At 35.2% G+C, this 27181-nt stretch overlaps 1 protein-coding gene across 1 annotated transcript; it reads right to left on the reverse strand.

The window, feature by feature from the left end:
- Window positions 1–479: 479 nt before the first annotated feature.
- Window positions 480–3523, reverse strand: LOC126690910 (pyruvate kinase, cytosolic isozyme-like). The gene is made up of 3 exons (XM_050386022.1): window positions 3234–3523; window positions 1797–2258; window positions 480–1476 (listed from the first exon to the last, which is right to left on the reverse strand). Exons 1-3 carry the CDS (start codon window positions 3468–3470, stop codon window positions 685–687), a joined length of 1491 nt encoding a protein of 496 aa, XP_050241979.1. The 5' UTR covers window positions 3471–3523; the 3' UTR covers window positions 480–684.
- Between the last annotated feature and the right edge of the window lie 23658 nt (window positions 3524–27181).

A 27181-nucleotide genomic window follows, 5' to 3' on the forward strand; every position in this document is an offset into this window, starting at 1 on the left:
AAATTTTCCCTAAAGTTTTTCAAATATTTTCAATAATTTCAAAATTTCATAACCCAGGGTTTTGAAATTTGGGAATTTTTTATAATTAGAAGGATTTAAGCCAATTGAATGTGTATAACTTCATACTTTGAGGAAATTTTGGGTTTTAGGATTAGACTATTGATTATAAGAGGTAAAAATATTTTCGGTTCCCTGTGTGTTTGTTAACTTTTCATGAGTCTTGAGAACCCAAAAAAGGATCATTAGAAAGAGATGGATGTCACCTGTTGCAAGTGACACCTAAATCTCACTGGTTTTGTGCTGAAAGAGGAAAATGTAAGTTATAACCTAGATAACCACAAATATACAAGCCTGGTTATTTAATCAATTCAAAAAAAAAAAAATTTTTTGAATGGCATGCACCTACACAAAGAAAATATTTATTGCACTTAAAATAAGGTTCATAGCATTGACAAAAATTATGTGACACTGCATTTGAAATCAGTTACACATTAATTCATCTCTAAAGTTCTCACCGAAATTCAATTACCATGTATGTCAAACTGTTTTTCTAACACAGGGAAGGAAAACCATAAAATGCCCAACAATAAAGATAACCAGAAGTAAAATAAAAAGAAACTTGGATAGAAATTCTACTGCTGCAAAATTTTAGTACCCTTAACCTGCAGACTTGCCTCCGAAACATCACTTAACAGTGCAGATCTTGATCATGGAATCAGTGTCAAGTCCATGCAACACAACAACCGAGTCTCCAGTCTTGCAAAGTGCCTGACCCTTTGCATTTTGAATGGCCAATTCTATAGCTTCTTTGTCTGCCAATTCTGGGCATAAATCAGGCACCAGACCCCTATAAATAAGGCTATGTGTTAGTGGAGCATTAACAGACCATGACAAGTCAATTACGTCCCTTGTTATCTGTGGAACCACCAGAGAAATTATTGGCACACTTGGCCTGTACTTAGCTACCAGCTTTGCTGTGTTTCCACCCTTGCTAATGACCAAAATCAGAGCTGCTTTCATTGAATGGGCTGTGTGCACTGCTGAAGCAGCCAAATTCTCTAATGAACTCATAAGCATTGGTGCAGCTTCCACTGTTCTCTTAAAAAGGTCTCCATAATTTATGAAATTCTCTGCTTCTGCACAGATTTTGGCCATAGTTTGAACAGCAATTTCAGGATAGGCACCAGCGGCAGTTTCTCCACTGAGCATCACACAGTCAGTTCCATCAAGAACAGCATTGGCAACATCAGTGGCTTCAGCACGCGTAGGCCTGGGAGATTTGGTCATGGACTCCAGCATCTGAGTGGCTGTTATTACCGGCTTTCCTTGTGTGTTGGCGCTTTGGATCATCATTTTCTGAGCCCAGAATATCTTTTCAATTGGAATTTCCATTCCTAGGTCACCCCTTGCCACCATGAATCCATCCGAGTTTGCAAGAATTTCATCAAAATTATCAATCCCTTCTTGATTTTCAACCTACCAGAATGCCAAAAATTAGTCAGTAGAAAGTTCAGAACTACCAAAAAATGCCTACTTGAAGTATTTGTCTTTGTCAAACAATGCCAGACTTGCAATTCAGCTTATATATGTGTGTGTCTGTGTGTGTGTCGAAGACATGATCAATCTCCAGAAAAGAAGTCATCCAGCTTATACAAAATCATGGGACAATTATAAAAGAAAACTAATTTTTTGTTTTGCTAACTTCAACAATTGACATAATATTATATGGGAAGACGAGTTTGTATTTAATTGGAGAACCTAATATGTACTAAGTTCTTTCATATCGGATAACATACCTTTGAAATGAGAAGGATATTGTTTGCATGCTTTCCCAGCAGTTTCCGAACCTCAACAAGGTCTGAACCTTTTCGAACGAAAGACAAAGCAATCATGTCAATCTTATTTGGAATTCCCCAGTTCAGTATATCATCTACATCCTTGTCTGTTAAGGTTGGGAGATCAACAACAACCCCAGGGAGATTGACATTCTTCTTTTCACCAAGAACTGCAGAGTTTTCACAACGACACCTAACCAAACCCGATTCCTTGTCACAATCAAGAACTGTGAGACTAATTGACCCATCAGCGCACAGAATAACGCTTTGTGGCTTCAAATCTTTAGCTAGCTTCTCATAGCTCATAGAGATCATAGTTTCATCACGCTTTATGTTGTAGTCTGTTGTGATGAGAATCTCCTGACCCTGCTGGAGTTCAATGGGCTTTGAATCTTTTAGAAACCCAGTTCGAATCTCTGGCCCCTGTTACATAATTCGTAATTTCCAAAATACAATTATCACTTATCAGTCAAAATCCTTATAATAGAGTAACATTCAAAACACTAAAAACTGATGACTTATTGAAGTGGGACTGGAGCTAATATATGGAATCATCATCATCAAACACAAATAAATTGGTGGGGAATTTTTGTTGCAGAATGAGAACTTTCAAGTGGAACCAAATAAAATTTGTTTATAGAATCCTGAAGAGCTTTTCTGCGCAACTCTCTATGATGTATCTTTATCAAAATAAAATTTGAGTGGTACTAGTACCACATCGGTTTTCATTTGAATTTCAGGTATTAAATTTGCTAGTGCATCTTGTTTCACTAATCTAGAAAAATTAATGATTTTGATTCATAAGAAAATATATATGATTTTGATCCAAAAGACAAGATCTATGAAAGCTTTTTGAAATTGAATTTTTTTTTTTTTTGGACAATCAAACCCTTTGTTTTTCTCAGAACCCATACAGTTGCTCTCCAAAGACCAGAAAAGTAGATAACTCGCCAAGAAGTAACAACCAACACTTTTTTTTTTTGGTCTGCTTCTCTTTCTCACAAAAAAAGCCAAGGTATCAATTGGTTTTGGAATAGGTGAAATTCAATTCAAGTCTCTTGTTCAAGAAGAAGGAACTCTAGCTAACAACCCAATTCTAAAACCAATATAAAACCCAACCTACTTTTACATGACATCGTTATTGAGCACAATCTACGTCAAGAAATTAAAAAGATCCAACCCTAGCACCAAGCACCAAATTACCTATTCCTAAACGCTAGTTTAAGATAAGAGATGACCGGAACAAAGACACAAACACACACAAAACACAGACTAAAGAACTAAGAAGAGTATAAGCTTCAATAAATAAAACCCTGCAAGATTTAGCCATAAAAAACTCAAAGACACAAACATTGTTGAACAAATAAGAAAGGTATATAGTGGTAGTCATGTATGTACCTTAGTGTCCAACATGACAGCACAGGGAATGCCAGTGTTGTGCATGGCAATCCTGAGATTATCAAGGGTACGTTGATGGTAAACATGAGTGCCATGAGAGAAGTTGAAGCGAGCAACATTCATCCCTGCCCTTAAAAGCTTCTCTAGCATGTCCACTGACCGTGATGATGGTCCCAAAGTGCACACAATCTTTGTCTTTGGCCTGCCCTGGGCTGCAACACCAAGTATCTTCTCCATTGCGCTGTTATACTACTGTTTTCACGTAACAGAAACAGAAAAACACACAGAGAGAGAATAGACTGGTTGAGAGTTGAGACAATGAAGCCGCTTGACCTATTGGGCTTTTATAGGGTTTTGAAAGTGTTATTTGTATTTTTATTTTCTCGTAAATTCAACCCTTTTCAACTTGTACTAGGAATACCACGTTCGGTGGTTTTCTACTTTTCTTGACACCCAAACGACAATTCGGAGTATCATGCAAGAAATTTGGCTCAGCCGTTGATCTAGGTGACCTATTGATAAAAGACTCACTTGATTAATTCAATCAGTCCTAGACTCCTAGTTGTCCTTGGCCAACATTATTGTTTTTTTTTTTTTTTTTGAAAAAACATTATTGTTATTCTTATTTGAGGAAGTGAATAAATAAATAAAAATAAGCACCAACAACAATGATAATATAAAAATATTAAATCATTCATATTATATTATGATATTATTTTTAAAATTAATCATAACTTTAGGTGATTACTGTTTTATAGCAATTTTAAATAAATGCTCTGAAAAGAATATTCCCTTAAAAGTATTTTTCCCCTTGTTTATCTAAGAATTGTACTTTTAAACCCACAACATCAGATCATCAAAGAATCCAAGTTAGGTTTTAATTGTACTCAAATTTCCTGCCTAGTGTCCTTTTAATTCTGTTATAATTTGATGTTTAAGTTCCTTTATATTCTAAATACTCTAATATTATGCTTCCTAATTGTATTATAATGTTGTATCAATTATATTTATATGCAAATTTATGCACCTAAGTTTATATTATTATTTTTTTTTAAAAAGTTAATTTTAATTTTTTTTTTTTTGAAGGGAAGTTAATTTTAATTGTGGTTCTTCTTACTTGCATCATGTGTATATGCAAGAGTTATTAGGTAGTTATCATTTATTTTGGAATTAGATACGTTGCACTTCTTAGAATTTAGAAAAATACTAGTTACTTAAGAAACTTTATTGCTTGACAAGCTTTAGCTTAAATCTGTATTATTGCTGCATGATTTTGGAGACTTCAATCATGCAGCAATACATTGTGAATGATAGGTTGAGCTTCATGCTTTATCCGTGGACCAATTCCTTTATGCTTCATGCTCGTCTAATCTTTGGTTAGTCCAATTGTGAGTGACTTAGGAACAAATGCTAGAGCCGTTGATGAAGAAGACCACTTTTTTTTTTTTTAATACAATATAGGTCTACTCTAGTTTAATTTAAGTGTACATATGTATGAAGTTCCCTCCTAGAAACTTAAACTCCAATCTTTGTCCCACCCCAACCCACAAGAATTTTGTAATTGTGAAGTAACCGTTATGCCAAGGATGTACGATGATCGAAGAAGAAGAAAACTACCTAGAACTAGGGCAACCAGTTTTCTTACTTTGCTCCCTATTAAATAAATAAATATGTATGTATGTATGTATGTATGTATAAACTTGGTATAACTTCATAAGAGTTATACATTTTTTAGACCATTGATTATTATTAGATTTAAGGGTGAAAAAACGTTTATGGTAATATTATTAATATTCTCTAGAAATTACCCAATTAGGCATTAACTCTTCTTAATAAAGGGGAATAAAACACTACTCCACCCTCCTCTTCTTCCTAGCTCTCTTCCTCTCTCACATCATCTATTTGCTCTCGTGCAAACAAATCGTAATTCATAAGGGAGCAAGACAGATGTTGGCTGTATTTTTAGCTACTTAGGTTTGCTGTGACTTTCACTGTAGAGCTTAGCAATTAAATTGTTATTTTGGAGTGTGTCAAGCATTGGAGGAGACTGTTGGGCCATATCATGAAGGACATTAAGCTTCAACTCCAAGGTAGTGGTCCTTGGAATGTTGCTACTGATTATCCAAAGACAAATAACGCCACGAAAGTACTAGTCTATTTTGCCATAAACCATGATGCTTTGCATATATTGATTGAAGAGAGCCCATCTTTTTAAAGATCTTTTAAAGACCATGGTGGGTGATGATGACATGGCTGAGAGATAACGTTATTATTGCACTAATTTTTTAAATGACTTTGGCCAGGGCGAAGCCATTAAAATTTTGAATTTTCATATATATATAATTATTTTAATGTTTTCAAATTTTAGTCTTCAAAAATAAGAGTTGGCTCTTCCAAATATTTGAATTAGTCCAATAATGATCTTAAAAAAAATATTTGGTATAATAGTTATAGAGATATAACTTTATTTTTCGCAATTTTATTTTTTATTGTAAAATGTGCTCTTATATCTATTAAATACTTGATAAAATTTGACACCAAACATGTTTAGATCTATTTTTTTCAACAAGTTATTGACTCATTAAAAAATTCTTATCACTAAAACTACATATGAAATGTCTCTTTAATTGCCACATGATGGATTAGAGTTAGATAGCTTCAAATATTTTTGAAGCCTAACTTATTCCTAAGTTTTGGATCATTTATGTTTTTGAAAATTTCATTAGTTCAATTGAAATATTTTTACGTACTTTAGTATAAAATTTGATAATTTGTATTGAAAATGAAACTTTTAGAGAATTTCACTATGAAATGGTAAAAATGTATTTTATTCTATGAAAGATCGCTATGAAACATAATTTTGATTGAAAATACTAAATTCTTTTTTTTGTTGGGTGTGTGTATATAATAAAAAAGTGTGTGTGTGTGTGTGTGTGTGTATATATATGTGTGTGTGGAGAGGGGTTGTCTTGATAAATATGTTAGTGCTTAGCCCCTCCAAATAAAAATTCATGGCTCCACCCTTGACTTTGGCCGTGAGTGTTTTTTATCTTTAGAAATACTCAACCTCAACAATCATTCTCTAAAAAAATTGTGACTTTGGCCATGTATTTCTAAAATTTTCCAGTACTTTAAAACAATATTATAAAAAAATCAATGGTGGGCCTAAATGTACATAGTGCAAAAAGAAAGATGCAAGTGAGGATGAGTGGAAGAAGACGATGACACATAGGAGAGTGGAGAGTTAATGCCGTATTTTCCCCCCTTTAATAAGAAGAGTTAATGCCTAAATCACTCGTTTCTAGAGAACAATAGTGACATTACTATAAAGGTTTTTTTACCCTTAAATCTAATAGTAATTGCTTTTGTATTTTTCACTTAGTCCTGTATAAGGGCTATTTATTGAGTAAAAGTATCATAAATGTGTACTCCCCCATTTCACATAATTATGAGTCCCACTAATTAAATTTATGGTGGAATTTACAATTCATGTGAGAGGGAAGAGTACACATTTATAGTACTTAGAATATACAATAATTTTCCCTGTATAAGAGCACACCCATGCATTCCCATGCAAAAGAACATATTGTCAGGTTTTGATTTGTGCCTTGTCACAAAATCTCCCAAACTTTACTTCCTAAGAAATTTTAGAAACTCAAAACATGTGACAATAAAATGTTTATTCCAACACAGATCTTATAAAGAAATTAGATCTTAGAATATAAAATAAAAATAAACTTTACGATGAATAAAATGAATATATGCATTGGTTTAGTGAGTTTTGAGAAACTTTTGCCAATTTGAATTGAGTTCTTTCTGAGTTATGAAATGATAGTTTTAGGATGCTGGGTTTTGAGAAAATTTTGGTGTATTTGTGGATTTCGATTGGTCAAATGATATTGCCTCAGTTAAAATTATAGGGTTTTTATTTATTTATTTATTTATATAAGATAGAATTTCTACTCTAGTCTAATCAAAGTGTATATGTGTGTGAAACTCCTTCCTAGAGACTTGAATTCCAGCCCTTACCCCCCACACCCCACAAGCATTCATATTTGTGAAATGACCACCGCACTAAGCGGTGACTAAAATTATAGGGTTGAAAATTAGTTAATGTGGTTACATTTGTTGTGGGGTTTGCCGAATTAGTGTCGTGGAGAAGCTTTGACCTAATTTTTTTTTTTTTTTGGGTATCTTGGGGTGGTTGATAGGTGCTCGATGCTTGAGTTTGAATCGAAGACATCACTAGTGATGAAAAAAAAAAAAAATATATATATATATATATATATATATATTTGACTGTAAAATGGAAAAGAAAAATAATAATTGGTTTAAGGAAAATTCACTAGATAAAAGTTAACGAAAGGACCACATTGAAACCAAAATAAAAGTTGAGGCACCAAATTGGAAGAAAAAAAAAATACTTTAGGGGTGAAAATGTAAACAACATAAACTTAGAACGTGTAATTTGTAACTAAGCCTCTTTTATTTTTTAATTAATCTAATTATTTATAAATTTGTCTCCAAGTTCCTGTTGGTTGAAATCATGTAATGATTTTCCTTTCTATCATGCAATAGTGGTATCAATTATCATGTAATTTTGGCCTATCTTATTTTTACAACGTACCTTATATAAAAAGTTAGGGATTTTGTGATTGAACATTATATGCAGAGAGGAAAAGAAATAAGCATTATTTTGATAGCCCAAAATTATCACTTATATTGTAGATTAGATGTTATATTTAATTTTTTTTTCTTCCAAAAACAATTAATAAAAAAATTGTGATATTGGTGGAAACTAAATTCATTATATAGAAGAGGGGTGGGTGCTTGCCAATTTAGTTGATAACCAGCAGTAGTGAAGTGTTAGGAATTTTATCAATTGGATTTTGGCGTCAAAAATTTTGTCTCGAACTCTCGGAATCACTAACAGTTCTGCTGTTTATATTCAGGGAAATAATAAAGAGATGTAGATTGAGAAAATAGAGATATGCAGATGCTACGGATGTATGCTAGTATTCGCCTTAACAATCATATTAAGAATAATTACATATCCTTATCTTGAAAAGATAAAAAAGATGTCTACAAATCTGACACATGTCTATTAATTCCCAAATTTATGCATTTTATTTTAGGATTGAGATCCTGTGCAATACCTAGAGTATTGCACGGTGTGCAATAGTACAAATCCCAGCCATCCATTTAATCCAATGACTCATTATTTTGACACCTCACCAGAACACGCTGGCAATCCATGTGCTCACTCAAGATTTCATTTCAGCTTCCCATTTTTGAATTTCACTAAAACTCTCTCTCCTCTCTCTCACTTCAACTGAGCTCTCTCTGTCAGTCTCCCTAACGCTCCACTCTCTCAACCCCGACTATGCCTCCACCACTCTCTCAACATCCACACTTGCTCTCTGCCTCTCCCTCAACCCTGTCGTCACCGCTTCCTACATACCCAACTCAAACCCATAAGCAAAAACAAAGAAAAAACGACAACTCACCATCTGAGATCCCAACCCCCAAACACTTGCACCCTTTTTAGACCCAGATTAGAGAGAGAGTAAGGGTTGGGGTTTAGAGAGAATCGAGTGTTTAAGTGAAAATTTGATCCTTTTCAAACCCAAATCAGAGAAAGTAAGGGTTTGGGTTTGGAGAGAATCAGACAAGAGAGAAGTTGATGCCTTTTTAGGTTTGATCTATGAGGGATATGAGATTGAGAGAGAAAGAAAGGGAGTTTGGTCGAAGGAAAGAAGAAGCCACCATCAGAGGTGGTGGTTGTGATGAAAATTATCCTTGCCAATTTGGGCTTGTTTCAGAGAGAGACCACCACTCGATATGGTTTTCTTTTATCTCTATTTTTTTTTAATAAACTTTGTTTGGTTGCTAGGAAAGGAAGGAAAGTAAATAATGGTGTCACAATTTTGTTGATTGATTTATTGGGGCCGAATTTAATTCTGTTTTCTCTCTTTTTGGTTTTTAGCTTAGGAATTGAAATCAAGTCCTATATTGCTTGCATTTTTGTCAATTGTTTAAAAATGCTTTATACAAAAATAGTGATTGTGGAATTAAACATGCTTTCCCTGGCATTAAAAATCTACCAACGTGATACAAAAACAGTATATTAGAACTGTACATCTTCCAAAAATAGTGATTGTGGTTGCTCAACTTAAGGACTCTGGAGGAATTTAGTGTAGATTTTACATAGCTTTATTATGCTTGATGAAAATTGTCGTGGATATTGAAAATATTCAAAGGTCAAACTCTTTTTCTCATTGGGGTTGAATTTAATTATGTTTTCTCTTTTTTGGGTTTTTAGCTTAGGAATTGAAATCAAGTCTTATATTGCTTGCATTTTTGTCAATTGTTTAAAAATGCTTGAATCCTTGTAATTTGTATTCAATGGGCTTATTATCAGGTTCCTAATGATGAAAGTTTGAACCTTTATGAGCTATTTAACCAAAGCTTGAATGTTCAATACACTAAAAGGCTTTCATAGAAAATTTTTGACAACACATAATTTCATTTGGAGTTAATTACATAAAATTGAATTTAAGGACTTCTTGTAGATGTGTTGTTAAAAAGGCATGCTTTTATTGTGTTGAATGATTCATATCAAGTGTCACTCCTTAGATATAGAAGAAACTAAATGGGTAGCAAATTCTTAATTATACAAATTTTACTTTTTCAGATTTTCAATTTTCCTGGCATCCTCAGAAATTGCTACAGATGCAGATCATTAGCCATGAAGTTTGTTAGTTATAATATCTATAATGAAATTGGTTCTTTAATCTTAGTCTTTTTGGATTTAAATTGGTTCTATAATGGCTAAATATGTTGTGATTGAATTTTTGTTTGATGGTGAAGTGTCACTCCTTAGATATAGAAGAAACTAAATGGGTAGCAAATTCTTAATTATACAAATTTTACTTTTTTAGATTTTCAATTTTCCTGGCATCCTCAGAAATTGCTACAGATGCAGATCATTAGCCATGAAGTTTGTTAGTTATAATATCTATAATGAAATTGGTTCTTTAATCTTAGTCTTTTTGGATTTAAATTGGTTCTATAATGGCTAAATATGTTGTGATTGAATTTTTGTTTGATGGTGAGCCTGTGTGTCCTTGGTGTAATGGTTATAGCTTTTGTTTGGATTTGAAACCAATGAATGGTGGTTGGATGGGCTTTGCATGTATTAGTATAAAAAAGTTGCAATGGGTGAGTGTATTAATCTTCTTGATGTTTTTTCCCTTTGCTTTGATTTTGTTATTCCCTTGCTTCTTGTGGTTGTTGTTATTGTTGTTGTTGTTGTTACCTCTTGAGCAATTTTAGGAGTTTTTCTTCTTCTTTGATTTAAACTAGAAATTCTATTGCTTGGTCATAAGCTATTCTAAAAATCCTTATGACATTTTTCTTTTTTTGTCCTAATTTTTCTTAAGTGCGTGTTATTTTCCTAAATTTGGATTGACCATGTATTATGCCGCAATGTATTATTCTGGAAGGATAATATGTTTGGCTAGTTGTAGTTCATTTTATACATTAAATCTATGGCTGTTGAAAGATGAACTTGAGAGGAATTTTTTTGCTATCTTGAATTGTTACTAGTTATACTTTATAAGTTCAACTCAAATTTTAGGTAATGAATTACACATTTTTATATGTTTGTTAGTGCATGCCCAAAATATTCTGGGTTCTTAGTTCAAAATCATCTTCCAAAATTTGGTGATTTTATTATTGACTGTAATGATTGTAACAAAAAAAAAATAGAAATAAAAATTCTATGGTTATTGAACTACTTGAAATTTGTTTTTCAACACTGCGAGATGACATAGAAGCCAAGTGGCCCAAGCCCCTACCATGAAGCCTATTCAACCTACTGTGAAGCTGGCTTTGTTCATGATTTTTATTTTTATTTTTCATATTTTTATTGTATCATCTTTCTATAGTTTTTAGTGTTTTGAGTGAGTTTTAAATGGGGAAAACACTTAGCTAGCTAAGTTTTTTGCTCTGTCAATCAGATCCTTTTTAGCTATTTAGATGGTTCTTAATGGAAATTTCAGTTCATGCATTTCCTTTTGTGGATAGAATAGTTCCGTCTAATAAACTACTACTTGATTGTAGTCAGATAATTTTCTCTCTACTTTAGAGATGGTTCTGTTTCTTAGTGCCTCAAATAATTAGTAGCAAACTTCATTTTGCCACAGTGATGAAAATGTGGTTTATTGCATGTCATCCCATATTGCTACTCTTTCTATTGTTAGAATTAAAAATCTACCAACATGATACAAAAACAATATATTAGAATTGTACATCTTCCAAAAATAGTGATAGTGGATTAAATCAAATATGTTTACAACAGGAATCTAAACTTGCTTAGTAGTACTTTAATGCCAGAGAAAGCATTCTTGCTAAAAAAAATTTATATATATCATATAGGGCTATAGATAATAAAAATTGAAAATAATAATATAATACTATTTTGGTCATCTATTATCTATGTCCTTGAATTTCTTTTCTATGCTAAATCGATGTACATTCAAAGAGTAATGTATAGATTCCCTGCCATATTCAGAGTTAGGAACTATCAAGTCCTGGATCAAACTTCTCCTATTATAGTTCTAGAGCTATGTTAGTTTATTTAACCAGCTTTGCCCTCAATAGCACCAGATCTAATATGAAATTGGAAATCTCTCATTCATTCTACCATGTACTAACAAATTTAGGGAACAAAAGTTAGGGTATGAAGAGATGCTGCATTCCACTGAGTAAGAGCATGTAAAAGAAATTGGTTATCCATCTCCTAAACAAGTTCTCTTCAAGGAGCTTCTAGAATCAAGCATGTATATGTGATGAAGCATAAAAATATTAATTACTTGCATTTAAAAAAATGAACAAGATTTAGTACATAACTGTTGGGTTCTAAGAATTTAGGTTTAAATGTATTAGAACTTCAATTTGTAATGTTGGCAAACCATGATCAAAACATTTAGTCTTATTTTAAACTTGCTCAAAGTGTGTTTAAGTGTAAAGTTGGAATCAAGTGTTCTGCAGGATTTACTGTGTAAATCTGCCTAGCTCAATCAATCAAGAATTAGATTCAATCGATCGAAGTTCATGCAAATTGTTTTTCTGCAAAATTTTCCAACTCAGCCCAAGCTCGTTTGACGTATAGGGTTTTATGTTTTGCCTTAAGTATAAAAGGGAAAACCCTAACCACGTTTTGAGGTTGCTCTTTATGCTGTGTATGTAAATCTTTTGTGAGATCTAGAGGTGTTTGCCTTCACATACACTTAGGGTTTCCAATCTCAAGATTGATGTCAAGAGTTTGGTGATCAATTCAATTGCTGATTCAAGAGCTTAAAGATACACAAGCAGGAGTGCTTGTACTTGCTGTGAATCTAAGAAAGAAGTAGTCCGTAGACTCAGAGCTGTCACGTGGTCATGGTAGTAAGTTTCCTACTCAAGGTAACAATAGGATGTTAATGGTCTAAGTCGCTATTGTGTAAACTTCAATTCTTTCATAGTGGATTTGTTTTACCTTGAAGATAACTAGGTTACATCCTCCACAGGTTTTTTACCGATTTGGTTTTCTTGAGTCATCATATCATTGTGTTCTTTATATTTTCGCTGCTTTGCATGATATGATATATTTGTGTTAACCTAGATCTAATAATTTGACTAAGTAATCACTTGGTTAATTAATTAGGTTAACCTGATTGTGTTTTAAGGGGTCTAAAAATGATCAATAAAATTGCATTTAAAAATATTAATCACTTGCATAGATAATTAATGTTTAACTAGAAGTTACTCAAACATTCACTTGTAAAATCTAACATATTTAACATGTTTGACTAACTTCTTTAGTTACAAAAAATTATCCAAAAAAATTGCTTCATGTGCAATCAGTTGTCTAAATAGTCAAATTGTTATCCAAAAAACTGTCGAAGACAAAGTTGTCCAAAAATGTTGTCCACTGTGCAATATACTATCAAACAAACTGTTCAAAAAATGTTATCCATCATACTGCAAAATCAATATTAGCCTAAAAATATGTCAAAAAAATCAAGTTACATTTTACTTAAACAAACATGAGAAAATTTCACTATAATTGAACTTACCATTTATTAGTTTTTTTACATACCAAAAAAGTGTTATGTTTGCAGGCAAGCATTTGTATTTACAACACATGGAGTTAGTCCATAATTGAACCTAACTTCATATCCTTGTGTGTATATATAAACAAATAAGTTTATTCATTTGGTGAGTAAAGAGGATATAAACACATGTATTTAATTTTTACTTGACCAATATTCATTTGATGAGTAAGAATTAAAACTAAATATTTTAAATTTGAGGGACCAAAGCCAAACTAGCTTCAACCAAAAATATAAGTCACTCACCAAATTGTTATAGGTGGAACTCACACAAAAGGCCAGTTAGGAATGACCTTTTAAAAAAGTCACTCACCACAGGCCAAGCCAAAACCCAAATCACCAATTGCTAGGTATGCATGGCCAAGAGACGATCAATAGTCAATCACACCTAAATCATCCATCACTATCAACCATCAAAGAGCCAACCCAAATCACTAGTCAACAAGACAACACACAGCCAAGTCATAACAATATCCCAACCCATCAACTACCTGACTGGCAACCAAGACCTACTTAAATCTTACGCATAAAGCCACTTCAACAGAAACTTTGTAATACAAATCAATCAGAAAAACAAACTTCAAATCCACCAATTCAAAAGTTTCTAGATAGTCACTTAAAACATGAATATACATCACACAAATCTACAAGTTCATGAAAAAAAAAGTAGGGAAGATTGGCAGAGCTTAACTAAGGGAAGATAGTCACTTAAAGCAATGTTTACATTTTACCTGACAAACAACTGCATCATTTGATACTTGAGACAATGATGGAGTTAATGGTGCCTATGTAATCACAATGATTATAAGAGAAATAATTTACGAAATTATCTAATTACTTATAATTGCAAAATAAGTAAACATGTAAGTTTTTTCAAAATTTCATGTATGAAAACATTTACATTTTACCTGACTAACATCCGCAGGATTTGATACTTGAGACAATAATGGTGCCTATGTAATCACAATAATTATAAAAGATTTTAAGAAATCATCTAATTACTTATAAGTGCAAAACATGTAAACAAGTATGTTTACCCTTAAGAATGACATGAAACTAGTTTGATAACTATGGATTGGTCCTAATTCAAATGTCATCATTGGTGTGGAAAAAGTGACAGGATAAGTCTGCTATATCACTAAAAGAAAACCTTATTAATAAATTCACAAATGAAAAGGCAAGTGTAATACGACCTCCAACTTCACAAATGATTAAGTTATTCCACTACGAATAAAAAAAATCTCTTACTTGATGCGAATAATGTTCTCCATGTGAGCCATAATTATTGTATTGTATGTTAGGAGCAAAACCAAGTTCCTATATGAGAATATATATATATATATATATATATATATAAATTTATATTATTAGTGATGACAACATAAAAGTTTACAAACAATGGAAACTTAGTAAGGGATAAAAATAAATAAATAAAATTTACTTTGGAAAACTATTGGCTAACCTCATCATTTAATTCAACTCTACCCCCCCCCCCTTTATTTTTTGCTTCTCAACCCAACTTTTCTTTCGTTTTTCACTCTTGCGAACTTCTGTTTTCTTAAGACCTTTTGCTCTTTCAACCAAATCTTCCAAATGTTGGTTAGGATCAAGATTTTATGCACCACTACATAATGGCATTTGATGGGGCAATTGATGACCAGCCACATTTTTTACTGCAATGTCTTCAACCTTTTTTTCATATTCCTCTATCATCTTCTCTATTAAAGCAAATGCCTCTTCATTGTCTACCGCTCAAGAAGCTAATCATACCAACTTGGGACATAATCTTCTATATCACTGTGTAACACTCAAGTTGACATCATTTTCCACATTTGTTCTCCTATTGTCCAAGATACATCCACTTTTTGCCTCTCTTGTCCATCTTTTCAAAATGTACATATCAAGAATTGTCTTCATATCAAGGAAGTTGAAGACTTCATGGTAACATAAATTCCCAACAATTTCAAACTTTCTACAACTAGATGAAAATGTCTTATTTGCAGTGTCATAAGAGACTATGAACTCACCAGGCTTATGTATAAACTCAATAGTGTATGTATGCACTAACAAATCCTCTTGGCAATTTGTTATCCTTGCTGTTGATGCAAGGTCATTTTGATCGTGAAGTATTCGAAATATTATAGGTGTGTACACTTGTACTGCTTGCTTCAACAATGGAGAATTTTTCAAGCCCAACTGGGGAAATTTTTGCCTAGCATTAAATTCAGCTTGTAACTCTCTTTCTCATTTTTGCTCAATCACCCGATCAAAATGTTCAAAAAATTCTGCCACATCCAAATCAGATTTCAAGTAATCTTTCAAATCTCCATTCAAACTTTCACTGAGTTGGGTATTTCATATTCCCAATGTAAATTCATTCTTCATGTAACATTTTACCCATTTTCCTTTCAATTTGTAGATAGTATCCAACCAACTACGATCATGTATGGCATATGTGTCAATCATGTCCTCCCAAGTTTTTTCAAATTTAATTTCATCATTAAACTCAAACATACAAGTTTTAAAAACTTGAAGAAAAGAAGACCATCCTTCATCAAATTCCCCAAATGTTTTATCCCATTTTGCATTATGTGTCAAGAACATAATCCATGGTAAGTGTTAGGCATTAACTCACTCAATGCCTTTGCCATTGCAGGATCTTGATCCATAAAAATTGTTTTAGGTCTTTTACCTGTATGTGCAACTAAGAAGCATTCAAACAACCACTTAAATGATTCTGCCGTTTCATCATATAAAAGAGTAGCCCCAAAAACCGTTAACCCTTTATGGTGATTGAAACCGGTAAACACCCCTAATGGTCTTAGCTCTTTATTAGTACCATATGTAGTGTCAAATGTCACCACATCACCAAAATTAGCATAATCAATAACCATTCTAGCATCAGCCCAAAAAATGTTAGTTATTTGCTCAATGTTATCTAATTGTACTCCATATTGAGATGATGGATTTTTAGTCAATCATTCCTGAAAAGTACCCTAATAAACATGCAGCTTGACCATATATCAAGTTTTTTTACCGTCTTGTTCTAAGGTAATTTTTCTGATCAAGCTCAGTGAATCCAAGATTAGCTCTCGCATCAGCCTCTCTATTCATCAACTCATGTATTGCTTTTGGCTTGATTCCAAAAGAGAATGCTAACTTAATCAATCCCGCATGAACTTCTAAAATTTTTTGTTGAGATCTCATCATATAAACTGTTTCTGATAGATGAAGAGTGTGATTATGTTCTCCAACAAAATCAAATGGTTTAAACTTTCCACTTTCTCGCACTAATGAAACATATAACCTTACAGGAAAATTAGTCCTTGTATCATCTTGGTTACGAGTGCAAATCATATATTCTTTTTCTTTACCTCGAATGCCCTGCTTTGCACATACAAATCCCCTTGATGTTACCTTACCATCATTCTTACTTTTATTTATGTAGTGTTTTCTAACATCAAAGCCCACTTGCCTTACATATTTTACCCAAAATTCTCATGCATCTTTTAATGTATCAAATTTCATACCAACTCTAGGATTCAAATTTGCATTGGCATCCATGTTTTGAGAGAATTCTCTCACCACACTATGCAATGAATTAAAGAATACTCCTGTAATTAACAAATGTACAAAATTATATACTATTATAAATATAGAAGAATGAATGTTTTTCATTGAAAATAAAAGCTGAAATTTTTTGTACCAGCATTGTGCTTATCATATATAAGAATTACAACAAACCAATATATGATCATGAGAGATGATGACCTAATTGATAAAGGACTGTTTCAAGCTAAAATTTCATAAGAAACTGTTTAAGATTATCATACCTAAAACACTACAGTTTAAACACGTCCAAGACCTAAAAGCATAGAATTCAACCAATGTAACATCTAACTAAGTAAAATAGGGATTTTAGCTATATCCCCTGTATCACTGACCATCCATTTCTATAATTTTGCTAGACCATATTTCACATATCCATTTGAAAATGTACAATATTTAAGTTGCAGCAAAAAAACTACCCAAAAATATTCGTCAAAATATAAACTAAATAATGATTCCATGGTGAAATATATATCACTAGTTGAACTAAAATCAAACCCCAACTATCCTGACCCTGGACCCAACTCTCTACTTACCCAAAAAAATAATTTTATTTTGATTCAATGTATACAAAAGAGAGAACTCACCTCCTTGAGTCATTTGATGTTGGAAGCAACCTAGGAATCAAAGATGGACCCGCGGTGACTTGGGGGATTTTCCAACGATACAATGGCCAAGAATCGTTGGAACCACCAATATGGCCATTGGTTGCGTTGCTTCAGAGAGAGCTTCATTCCTTGAGAGTTGAGACACTTGGGGACAAAGAAAGAGGGAGAGTGTGAGTGTGACTGTTTGGAGGTTAAGAAATTTCAAATGGTAAGATGCAGTATTTTCTTTGTTTTGGCTGATGGGTCTGAGTTAGGTGATGCTAGCAGCAGTGACGGCGGGTTGAGACACTTGGAGACAGAGAAAGAGGGAGTGTGAGTGTGAGTGTGAGTGTTTGGGGGTCAAAAAATTTCAGATGGTAAGATGCAATATTTTCTTTGTTTTGGCTAATGGGTCTGAGTTGGGTGATGCTGGCAGCAGTGACAACGGGTTGAGGGAGAGGCAGAGGAGCTCAAATGCAAGAGAGTGAGAAATTTGATTTTATCAAATATGAACACAGCTCACATGCATCAACAACGGTGGGACTCCAAAAAATTTTAAGGGTAAAAGCGACTTTTTAATTTTGGTGAGGTGTAAAAATAATGAGTCATTAGATTAAATGGATGATTGGGATTTATGCTATTGCACACCATGCAATACCTAGAGTATTGCACGGGATCTCAAACCTTTTATTTTACTTACCCTAAAAAAAAAGAAAAAAAAAAAAAAGAAAAAGAAAAGAAGGTTAAACTTGTCATCTACGCCACTACCAATCTCCGCCACACACTCTAAAAAAAAAAAAAAAGGTTAAACTTGTCATCTACGCCACTACCAATCTCCGCCACACACTCTCTCTTATTTAATATTTAATTTTTGAAACATATGCAAAAGATTGAAGATTGAAGCAGTTAGGTATACATCCTCTGGTTCTATCAAAAGCCGGGCCAAAAGCATTCGCAATCAAAGCAAAAAATTAGTCCAATTCTGCTCTATCACTTTTTCAAACTCTACATTAGATCTGGCAACATCGAATCCTTCTAAACTCTAGGCAAGGTCGGTATTTAGTAACAAACTATTCTTATTACTATAAAATATTATTAAATATTAAATTTTATTTTTTACCTAAACAAATATTTAATTTTATTTCTTTTTTTTTTTTTTTTTTTTTTTTTGGATATAGATCCCATTTTATTGTTTAAGGTTTTGTTGGAAGTTTGATTAGTCTAAGGTTGAACGTATTATTCGAACAACTTTTGAATCATCTCATAGTGCTGGTGAGGTTGGTGGTCGTCTCCTGTCAATGGCAATGGCAAATTAAGGTTGGTGTGGTGGTATTTGGCTAGTGATAAAGATAGAGGTTGGCAAATGGTATGAAAGATTTTGATTCCGTATAGCCCTTTGAAAGGGTACATTATGCATTCATGCAAGTTGGAAAAAGAATATATATATATATATATATAGAGAGAGAGAGACACTTCGCGTAAGTACAGTGTGTGTATATATATATATATATATATATATATGTAAATTTTATGATATTTAAAAATAATTATGATATAAAACCAAAATAAGTAAAATAAATACTAAATTTAGTTTACATTATTTGAAAGTTTTGGAAATAAAATTTTAATTGAAGTAGAATTTCAAATTTCTTAAAATTTAGGTAATACAATGTTTTAATAAGAGTCTAAACACTTGTTATAAAGTAAAGATGGTCACATAGCTTAACCACAAATTTTAGAACTCAACTTTTATTATATAGTATATGGTTTTTTTTTTTTTTTAAGATTCCTTCGTATATTATATATTCTTTATTATAGTGCATGTTAGGAGAAGAAGTATAAGGAAAGTCTTCAATCAATCTATTAATACTGTACATTGGTCAAGATTTAGTCTCCAATTAATCAATCTTTTTCGTACAAGGATCAATTAATCTAGAAGAATAGGGTATTTCTCAAAGTTTTCTCACTTGTCATTGTTATTTGAGAATCTCTTAATCCTTAATGCGAGATAGGTGAGGCGTGCAACTACCGTCGAATGGAGCAATGGAAAGATATGGGAAATAGGAATCAACCTTATGACTCAACTCCTATTTTTGTAGATTGTCAATCCATGAGAAGATGTTAGAGGTCAAAACTCAAAAGTGTATCCGATAACCAAAAGTTTTTTTTTAATATTGACAAACAACGATCCTTCCCAAATCCAATAAGTTTTTTTCATTTTACTTTATTTGGTTAATTAAAATTATCATCTCGACAGTAGCAGAGATGCCATATCCAGCTGTGCCAAGAATTTATATGTTCTTCAGTTTTCTAAAGAACATAAATTATATTGACCAGGACATCTAAGTAAAGTATTATGAATTTATTATTCATTTTGCTTGTTGGGAGAAATCGCCTTCCTACATATATTTGGATTTATATGTTCTCTTCACAATTAAACTATAAGCCATAATTTTCTTTTATAATATTCTAGATTTGTGTTCCTATTACTGCAATCCAAACTACCCATTGCTAACTAGAGCAATCCAAACTCATTGACTATCATATATTTCAATCCCTATATTTAAAGGCTGTTTGTTGAAAAAAAAAATGATGAGTAAAATTCTTTGAATTTGTGCTAGATTTCCCATGTTCTTGTGTAGGGGTTTATTTTGCTTTATGTTGGTCTTTGTGAAAATTGATACCATTTCGGTTAATCAGGAGAAGAAAGGCCTAAAGCTTTCAGATTGCTTTTTGAAAGTGTTGTCTGTGGATCTTGAATGTTTTGATAGTTAGGATGCAAATATGATAAGGCTTTTGGTAGATAGCTACAACAAGCCAATTTCTAGTTATTATGGAGATTCCTTCCAAAGACCATCCTTATGATCATGCACATAATTTTTTTCTTTTAGGAGTAAATTACATATTCTCTGTATAATCAATGGCATCTATGAGGTACTAGTCACAGATATTTGCTTGATGCATCACTGTCACATCATGTTTTATCCCTCTTCCTAAGTTGTACATTAAGATGTTGTCTTGAGTTACACCATGCCAATTATAAAATTTCAATTTACATTTCTAATAATTTGGATGCATGTTGTGATGCTTGTTCTAATAAATGATATTTTTTAAAAATTAGGAAGGGAGAGTTCTGTTTGTGTAAAGTCTAGAATGCTTATCATGATCAGATGTTCAATAAAAGGTACTTAAATGAAATGGACAAGATGGAATGCTAGTATGACTTTTAGGCCTGTCATTATTTTTAATGACGTGAAGCCTTGCCAAGGCAGTGTTTTGGACCCACCATTCCCTAATTTTAACCTTAATATGTTGCATTGCAAAATTGACACAATAAATATAAGGAATTAATAGTATTCATACTATGTAGCTTTTTGGCTACAAAATTAGCCCTCTTGTGCAGCGTTTTTCCTCTCAGTAGTTGATGTGCAAAACGACTGTTTTTCTATGCTTTGGTGATATTTCAGTCCTTTTAGAGATTTTTTTAGGGGTATTGTAGCCATTTTATATGTTTTTTTTTTTTTTTTTTTTTTTTGAGAAACCTCCCTACTCAAGGAAGGGAGAGAAAAACATAACTACTGCAAATCTTTTACAACAAAGCTGAGAATATTTGGAGGCACTTCCTCCATCCAATCTCTTAAAGGAAAAGAAAACCTAGCATCCCTAGCTAGCGCATGGGCAACATGATTACCCTGCCGCCTTACATGGATGATAGAGGAGGACTGAAAATACCCCCTTATAGACATAAAGTCTTTAACTAAGTGGCCTGTCACAGCATTTGAAACCGACCCCGACTGCAAGCATTTCACCACTAGCTCCGCATCCCCTTCAAAACAAACCCGGCTAAAACCAAGTTCCCTTGCAAACAGAGCTGCTCTTCGTGCCGCCAACATCTCAAGGACCTCAACTGATGCTGGCAGCCTCACCTTTTCCGACAATGCTGCCAGCACCTGCCCTTCACTGTCGCGTAGCACCACCCCGATACCGGCTGCCTGCTCCTCCCCGAAAACCGCACCGTCGAAGTTAGCTTTAATGGAGTTCTCTGCCGGAGGCTGCCATCGCACCAGGCCAACTTGCTTCTCTGCAACCCGCCCCTGTTTTCCTTGCTGAAACTCAGTCAACAGGGATGAGGCTAGCTGAGCGATTTTTGAACATGGCTGAGTAGCTTCATTTGAGCGCAACTTGTTTCTCCGCATCCAAATAAGCCAAGCCGACATCACGAACACCTCTATATTTTTACCTTCAGCCTTCATAATACTTACGAGGTCCCACATATTCTTCACAGACTGGTATTTGTTCCTCACATCAGCCCAGGAATGCTCCCACACCTCACGGACCTGCACACAGTCCCAAATGGCGTGGACCTCATCTTCATTCAAACATCCACACTGATCACACACTGGGGAATCTACCACTTTCCTCTTTTTCAGATTTTCCTTTGTTGGGAGACCTCTTGAACAAGCCCGCCAAGTGAACACCTTCACCTTGTTAGGAACCTTCAAATGCCAGATAAATTTCCAAAAACCTCTTACCCCATCAGAATCGAAGCAAGAAGGCAGTGAGCTCATTTCCTTTTCGCACAGCAGCTGGTAACCTGTTTTGACAGAGTATGACCCCGACCTGCACCTTGGCCATGATAAGCAGTCCTCTTGGTCTGTAACACACAAAGGAATGCTCTTAATTCTTTGAGCTTCAAAGGGCAGAAAAAGGGCATCCACAAGCTGCTCATTCCAACCTCCTCCCTCCGACTCAAGCAGATTTGCAACTACCCAATTTTTCGCCTCCTCAATTTTTGGAGAAACAACACAAGCCGAAGCCTCCCCAGGCAGCCACCTATCATTGTAGATACTGATCTTTGTGCCATTCCCCACTCGCCAAAGCAATCCCGATTGGACAAGCTTACTAGCCTTAACAATGCTTTACCACGCATACGACCCCGAAGCTACCTTTGCCTCGAAAATTGACCCACTTGGGAAGTACTTGGCACTAAAAACCCGGTAAAAGAGGGAAGAGTGGTCTACTAATAGCCTCCACACTTGCTTTGCGAGCATAGCCTCATTAAATTTTTCCAAATCCTTGAAGCCCATACCTCCTAACGCCTTTGGTTTGCACAAAGTTTCCCAATTCTTCCAATGAATCTTACGTTGGTTTCCCCGTTGACCCCACCAAAATTTCCTAATCATCATCTCTAGATCATTTAGGAGACCGGATGGGAGTTTGAAGCAACCCATCGCAAAGGTGGGTATAGCTTGAACTACCGCTTTTAGGAGCACCTCCCTACTCGCTTGAGAAAGGAGTTTTTCCTTCCAACCTTGAAGCTTATTCCAAACTCTCTCTTTGATGAAATTGAGGCTCGCCTTTTTATTTCTTCCAACAACCGCCGGAAGACCAAGATACTTCTCATATTCCTTCACTTCGCTTACCCCCAAAGCTTCGATTATCTCAAGCCTCTTCTCCTCCGAAGTAGCCTTACTAAAGAACACGGAGGTTTTTTCTCTATTAAGCTTTTGACCGGAGGCTTTCTCATAGAACACCAAAATACCTTGAATAACATCCAAATCACCCTTATTTGCTCGGCAAAATAGTAGCGTGTCGTCGGCAAAGAATAAATGAGAAACCTTTGAGCCATTTTTACATAGAGAGAATCCCCTAATGGCTTCGGACCTGGCTACCTGCTGCAATTGGCAATTTAAAGCTTCAGAACAAATTAAGAATAGGTAAGGAGAGAGAGGATCTCCTTGCCTAATACCCCTAGTCGGCCGGATATCACCCTTAGGGACTCCATTTACTAGGATTGAGTAGGACGCCGAAGTTATGCAACTCATTATCAAAGCCACCCAACTCGCATTAAAGCCCATCTTCAACATTGTTGCCTCCAAGAAATTCCACTCCACCCTATCATAAGCCTTGCTCATGTCGAGCTTCAAGGCCATGAAACCCCTTTTTTTTGATTTTTGGTTCTTCATGTGATGTAAACTCTCAAAAGCAACAAGTATGTTATCGGAGATTGCCTTGTCCGATTGGAAGGCACTTTGAGATTCCGAGATAATTGCTGGTAACGCCCTTTTAAGCCTGTTTGCTATCACCTTTGATGCAAGCTTATAGATTATATTACATAAAGAAATAGGACGATATTCAGAGACTTTTGTAGGACTTTTTACCTTTGGGATAAGGGTGATGAAAGTTCGGTTTATAGATGAGGGAATAGCACCCGAGGTAAGGCAGCCCAATACCGCTTCAGTCACATCTTCACCCACCGACGACCAATAATGCTGGAAAAAGAGGGGGGGGAGACCATCCGGTCCTGGAGCCTTCAAAGGGGCCATTTGATTTAAGGCCGTAACCACTTCTTCCTTGGAGAATTCGCCCAATAGCACATTATTCATCTCCTCAGTTATCGAACAAGGCACATCCGACACTACTTCCTCAATCCTACTCGGAATAGAAGAGGTAAAAAGGAGTTGGTAATAACTTACCAATGTTTGAGAGATCCCTTCCTCATCCGTGCACATCTCCCCCATAGAATCCTCAATGGCATCAATTCGATTTCTTCTAAACCTATGAGAGGCTCTACTATGAAAGTACTTTGTGTTGTTGTCTCCCTCTTGAAGCCATAGGGTTCGAGATCGTTGCTTCCACATTTGCTCTTCTGACACCAATAGCTTTGAAATCTCTTTTTTCAATCTTTGAACACAAGAAAAACTTCCACCCCTTATTGCCTCTACCTCGGCTAACCTTAGTAACTCCTTCTTCTTCCTAAGGTTTCGGGTCACATTACCAAAAGCCACTTTGCTCCACCACTTCAACCCTTTTCGGCACCTATCCACTTTCCCTTCCACTCTACTCATCGGGCTGCCATGATGAACATAGGACCATGCGTCCTCAATTACTTCTCTACAACCCTCATCCTTCATCCACATTTGTTCGAACCTCCAAGGTTTATTTATTCGCTTTGGTATCCCTAATAAGTGAATCATAATCGGCTTGTGATCCGATGTGCCACACTCCAAATGAACAACTTTTGTGGCCGGGAACATGGAGAGCCACTCTGCCGTACCAACCGCTCTATCGAGTCTTTCCCACACCGTATGCCCCTCCTCATGCCCATTGCACCAAGTGAATTTGTTCCCACAATAGCCTAAGTCTTGGAACCCACATTCATCCAATACATCCCTAAACTCCTCCATTTGCCTATTTGGTCTATGCTGCCCCCCCAATTTCTCATGGGCTCGAATAATTTCATTGAAATCACCCGCACATAACCAAGGTAATGAAAATTTAGAATTTAGTCTTCTCAAAGTAGCCCAAGAGATGCAATGGTTGTTTGTTTCGGGTTCCCCGTAGAAACCCGTAAATCTCCACACACCCTCCTGACCTTTATTAATGACCTCATCAATATGATTTGGCGAATAAGTATCCACCGCGAAATCCACTTCTTCTTTCCAAAAAACCACCACCCCTCCACCCCTCCCCTCTCTAGAGAATTCAATCATCCCATCAAACTTCCACTTGTCACGTAAGTAAATTAGCCTAGCTTTTTTCAACCATGTTTCGGCCACAAACACGATTGAGGGAGAATGAGCTCGTAATAAATCCCCAAGCTCCTGCTCTGTCTGAGGGTTCCCAAGTCCTCGACAGTTCCAACTTAAGATATTCATTGCTGTTGGCGGGGCTGCACCACAGCCTCCACCATTAAATAATCGTGTTCCTGACCAGAGTATGAAACCAATCTCTTTTTATTTGGTAACTCACTGTGATCCCCCTCAGATGCTAGCCGTTTAGCATTTTTTTTAACTACCCCAGGAGTAACATTCTCAACTAGCCGTGCACTATCTTTTTTCCTAATTCTTTTGACTTTTTCCACCCTAGCACAACTTTTCCTAGAGCTAATAACATTAGAAATGTCACATAAAGCAGATTGGGTGATAGGTACACTTACCAAGTTGCCCTCCTCTTCACGTGCATGTGTGGTCACCATCTCCTCTACTACTTTAGCTTCTACACTTTCCACTGCCCCTTGTGTAAATTCGGCCTTCCCTACTATACTAGCTTCCTTATTTCCCTCATACTTTCCTTCTATAGAAGCTCCTTCAGTCACGCCACTCTTCTTGTTAAATCTCGCCAGCTCCTTGTCAATCTCACCTAGCCTGTCCTCAAAGCTTTTCCCTGACACACGGCTTTCCATCACAACCCCATCAGAGTTCAAGTCTTCCCCTCCTGACACCATGTGAATCGCATTTAATGCACCCTGGAAAGAACCTCCTTCCTCTGTCTGCACCAGCTCCGCCACAGGAGGTTGATCATTGGCCTGAACAACCACCGGCTCCACCCCACTCTCACCGCTAACATCCTGTTTTTTCTGGGCTTTCTTTGCTGCATAGAACGCTGGCACTTTTAAGACTGAACTTCTTCCCTTCCTAACGGATGTTGCACGAATCCATGCACCGTAGGCTTGATTCTCCTTTGTAAGCTTCCCTTCGCTTTCTATCCACAAGTCACAGTCTCTATCCACATGATTCAGACACCCACACCAGTAACATATGTTAGGAAGTCTTTCATATATTGAAAGACACCCAACTTTGCTCGCCTTGTGACAGAGAAATCCTTCTTCCCCTGCACAGAGGTTTGCTTATATCTATAATGACCTTCATTCTTAAAAAACTCCCTCCATCCGTCTCACCCTCATCAATGTTCTTGCACACCTCCCCTACAACTTCGCAGAGCTTCTCCGCCACTGTTTTGTTCATAAATCTGATCGGAACATCATGTATTTGGACCCATATCGGAGTCTTGTTGAACTCAAGGGCCCGAAGAGAAACTTCCTTATCATACCACTGAAGCACAACAAGATGCTTATCAAAACTCCAGGGGGAATTGCTCATTATCCTCTCCACCTCTTCCTTTTTTTCAAACGTAAATAGCATAACATGGTCACTGATTTTTCGAACCTCAAACCCCTTAACCGATCGCCACAACGGACTGAAAGTTTTGGTCACTGCCTCCACATTTATTGCCCTTTTAGTAAGAAATTTTGCTGCTATTGTAAAGTTTTTGGTTGAGAGCTCATCGTCCAACCCCAGTTCTTCACCTTCCCTGGCATTCAGTGACAGACTTTGCCAATGTTTAGTAAGGTTTTCCATGTTCTAAGCCACCTCAAAGAGATTGCTCTCGTATCTCTCCAACCCCAAGGAACTAAGGGATTACAGTAATAAAATTTCAACAGAGTACCAACGTCAAACAACTCCAAGCAAAATAAATTTTACTTGAGATACAGTGACTCCCCACAACAGGAACAAACTATTCTACAGACAAAAGGGAGTTTTCCTGGAACCCTAGAGAAACTTCCTTAGGACAGAGAAACTTTTTTGGTGTCTACTTGGTTAAAGATTTTAGCTAAGTAGCCATTTTATATGTTAACGAGGGTATTTTGGTCATTTTTGAAGTTTTGTGGTATTTTCTCATTATATAGATTTTAAATATCATTTTTGGAGATCCTTAATTTTTCATGGTTATTTTCTTAATTTTCACGTTTTGACTATTTTGGGAGAATTTATTATTAAAATTATAATTATTACGAAGATTGTTCTAAATTAAC

The sequence above is a fragment of the Quercus robur genome, chromosome 7 (assembly GCF_932294415.1).
Source record: "Quercus robur chromosome 7, dhQueRobu3.1, whole genome shotgun sequence".
Lineage (NCBI taxonomy): Eukaryota > Viridiplantae > Streptophyta > Magnoliopsida > Fagales > Fagaceae > Quercus > Quercus robur.

Coding starts and splice junctions, on each gene's coding strand:
- LOC126690910 (XM_050386022.1), bottom strand. CDS start 3,470: ATGGAGAAGATACTTGGTGTTGCAGCCCAGGGCAGGCCAAAGACAAAG. Junction 2,259..3,233: donor CTGTCATGTTGGACACTAAG/GTACATACATGA, acceptor ATTATGTAACAG/GGGCCAGAGATTCGAACTGG. Junction 1,477..1,796: donor ATATCCTTCTCATTTCAAAG/GTATGTTATCCG, acceptor GCATTCTGGTAG/GTTGAAAATCAAGAAGGGAT.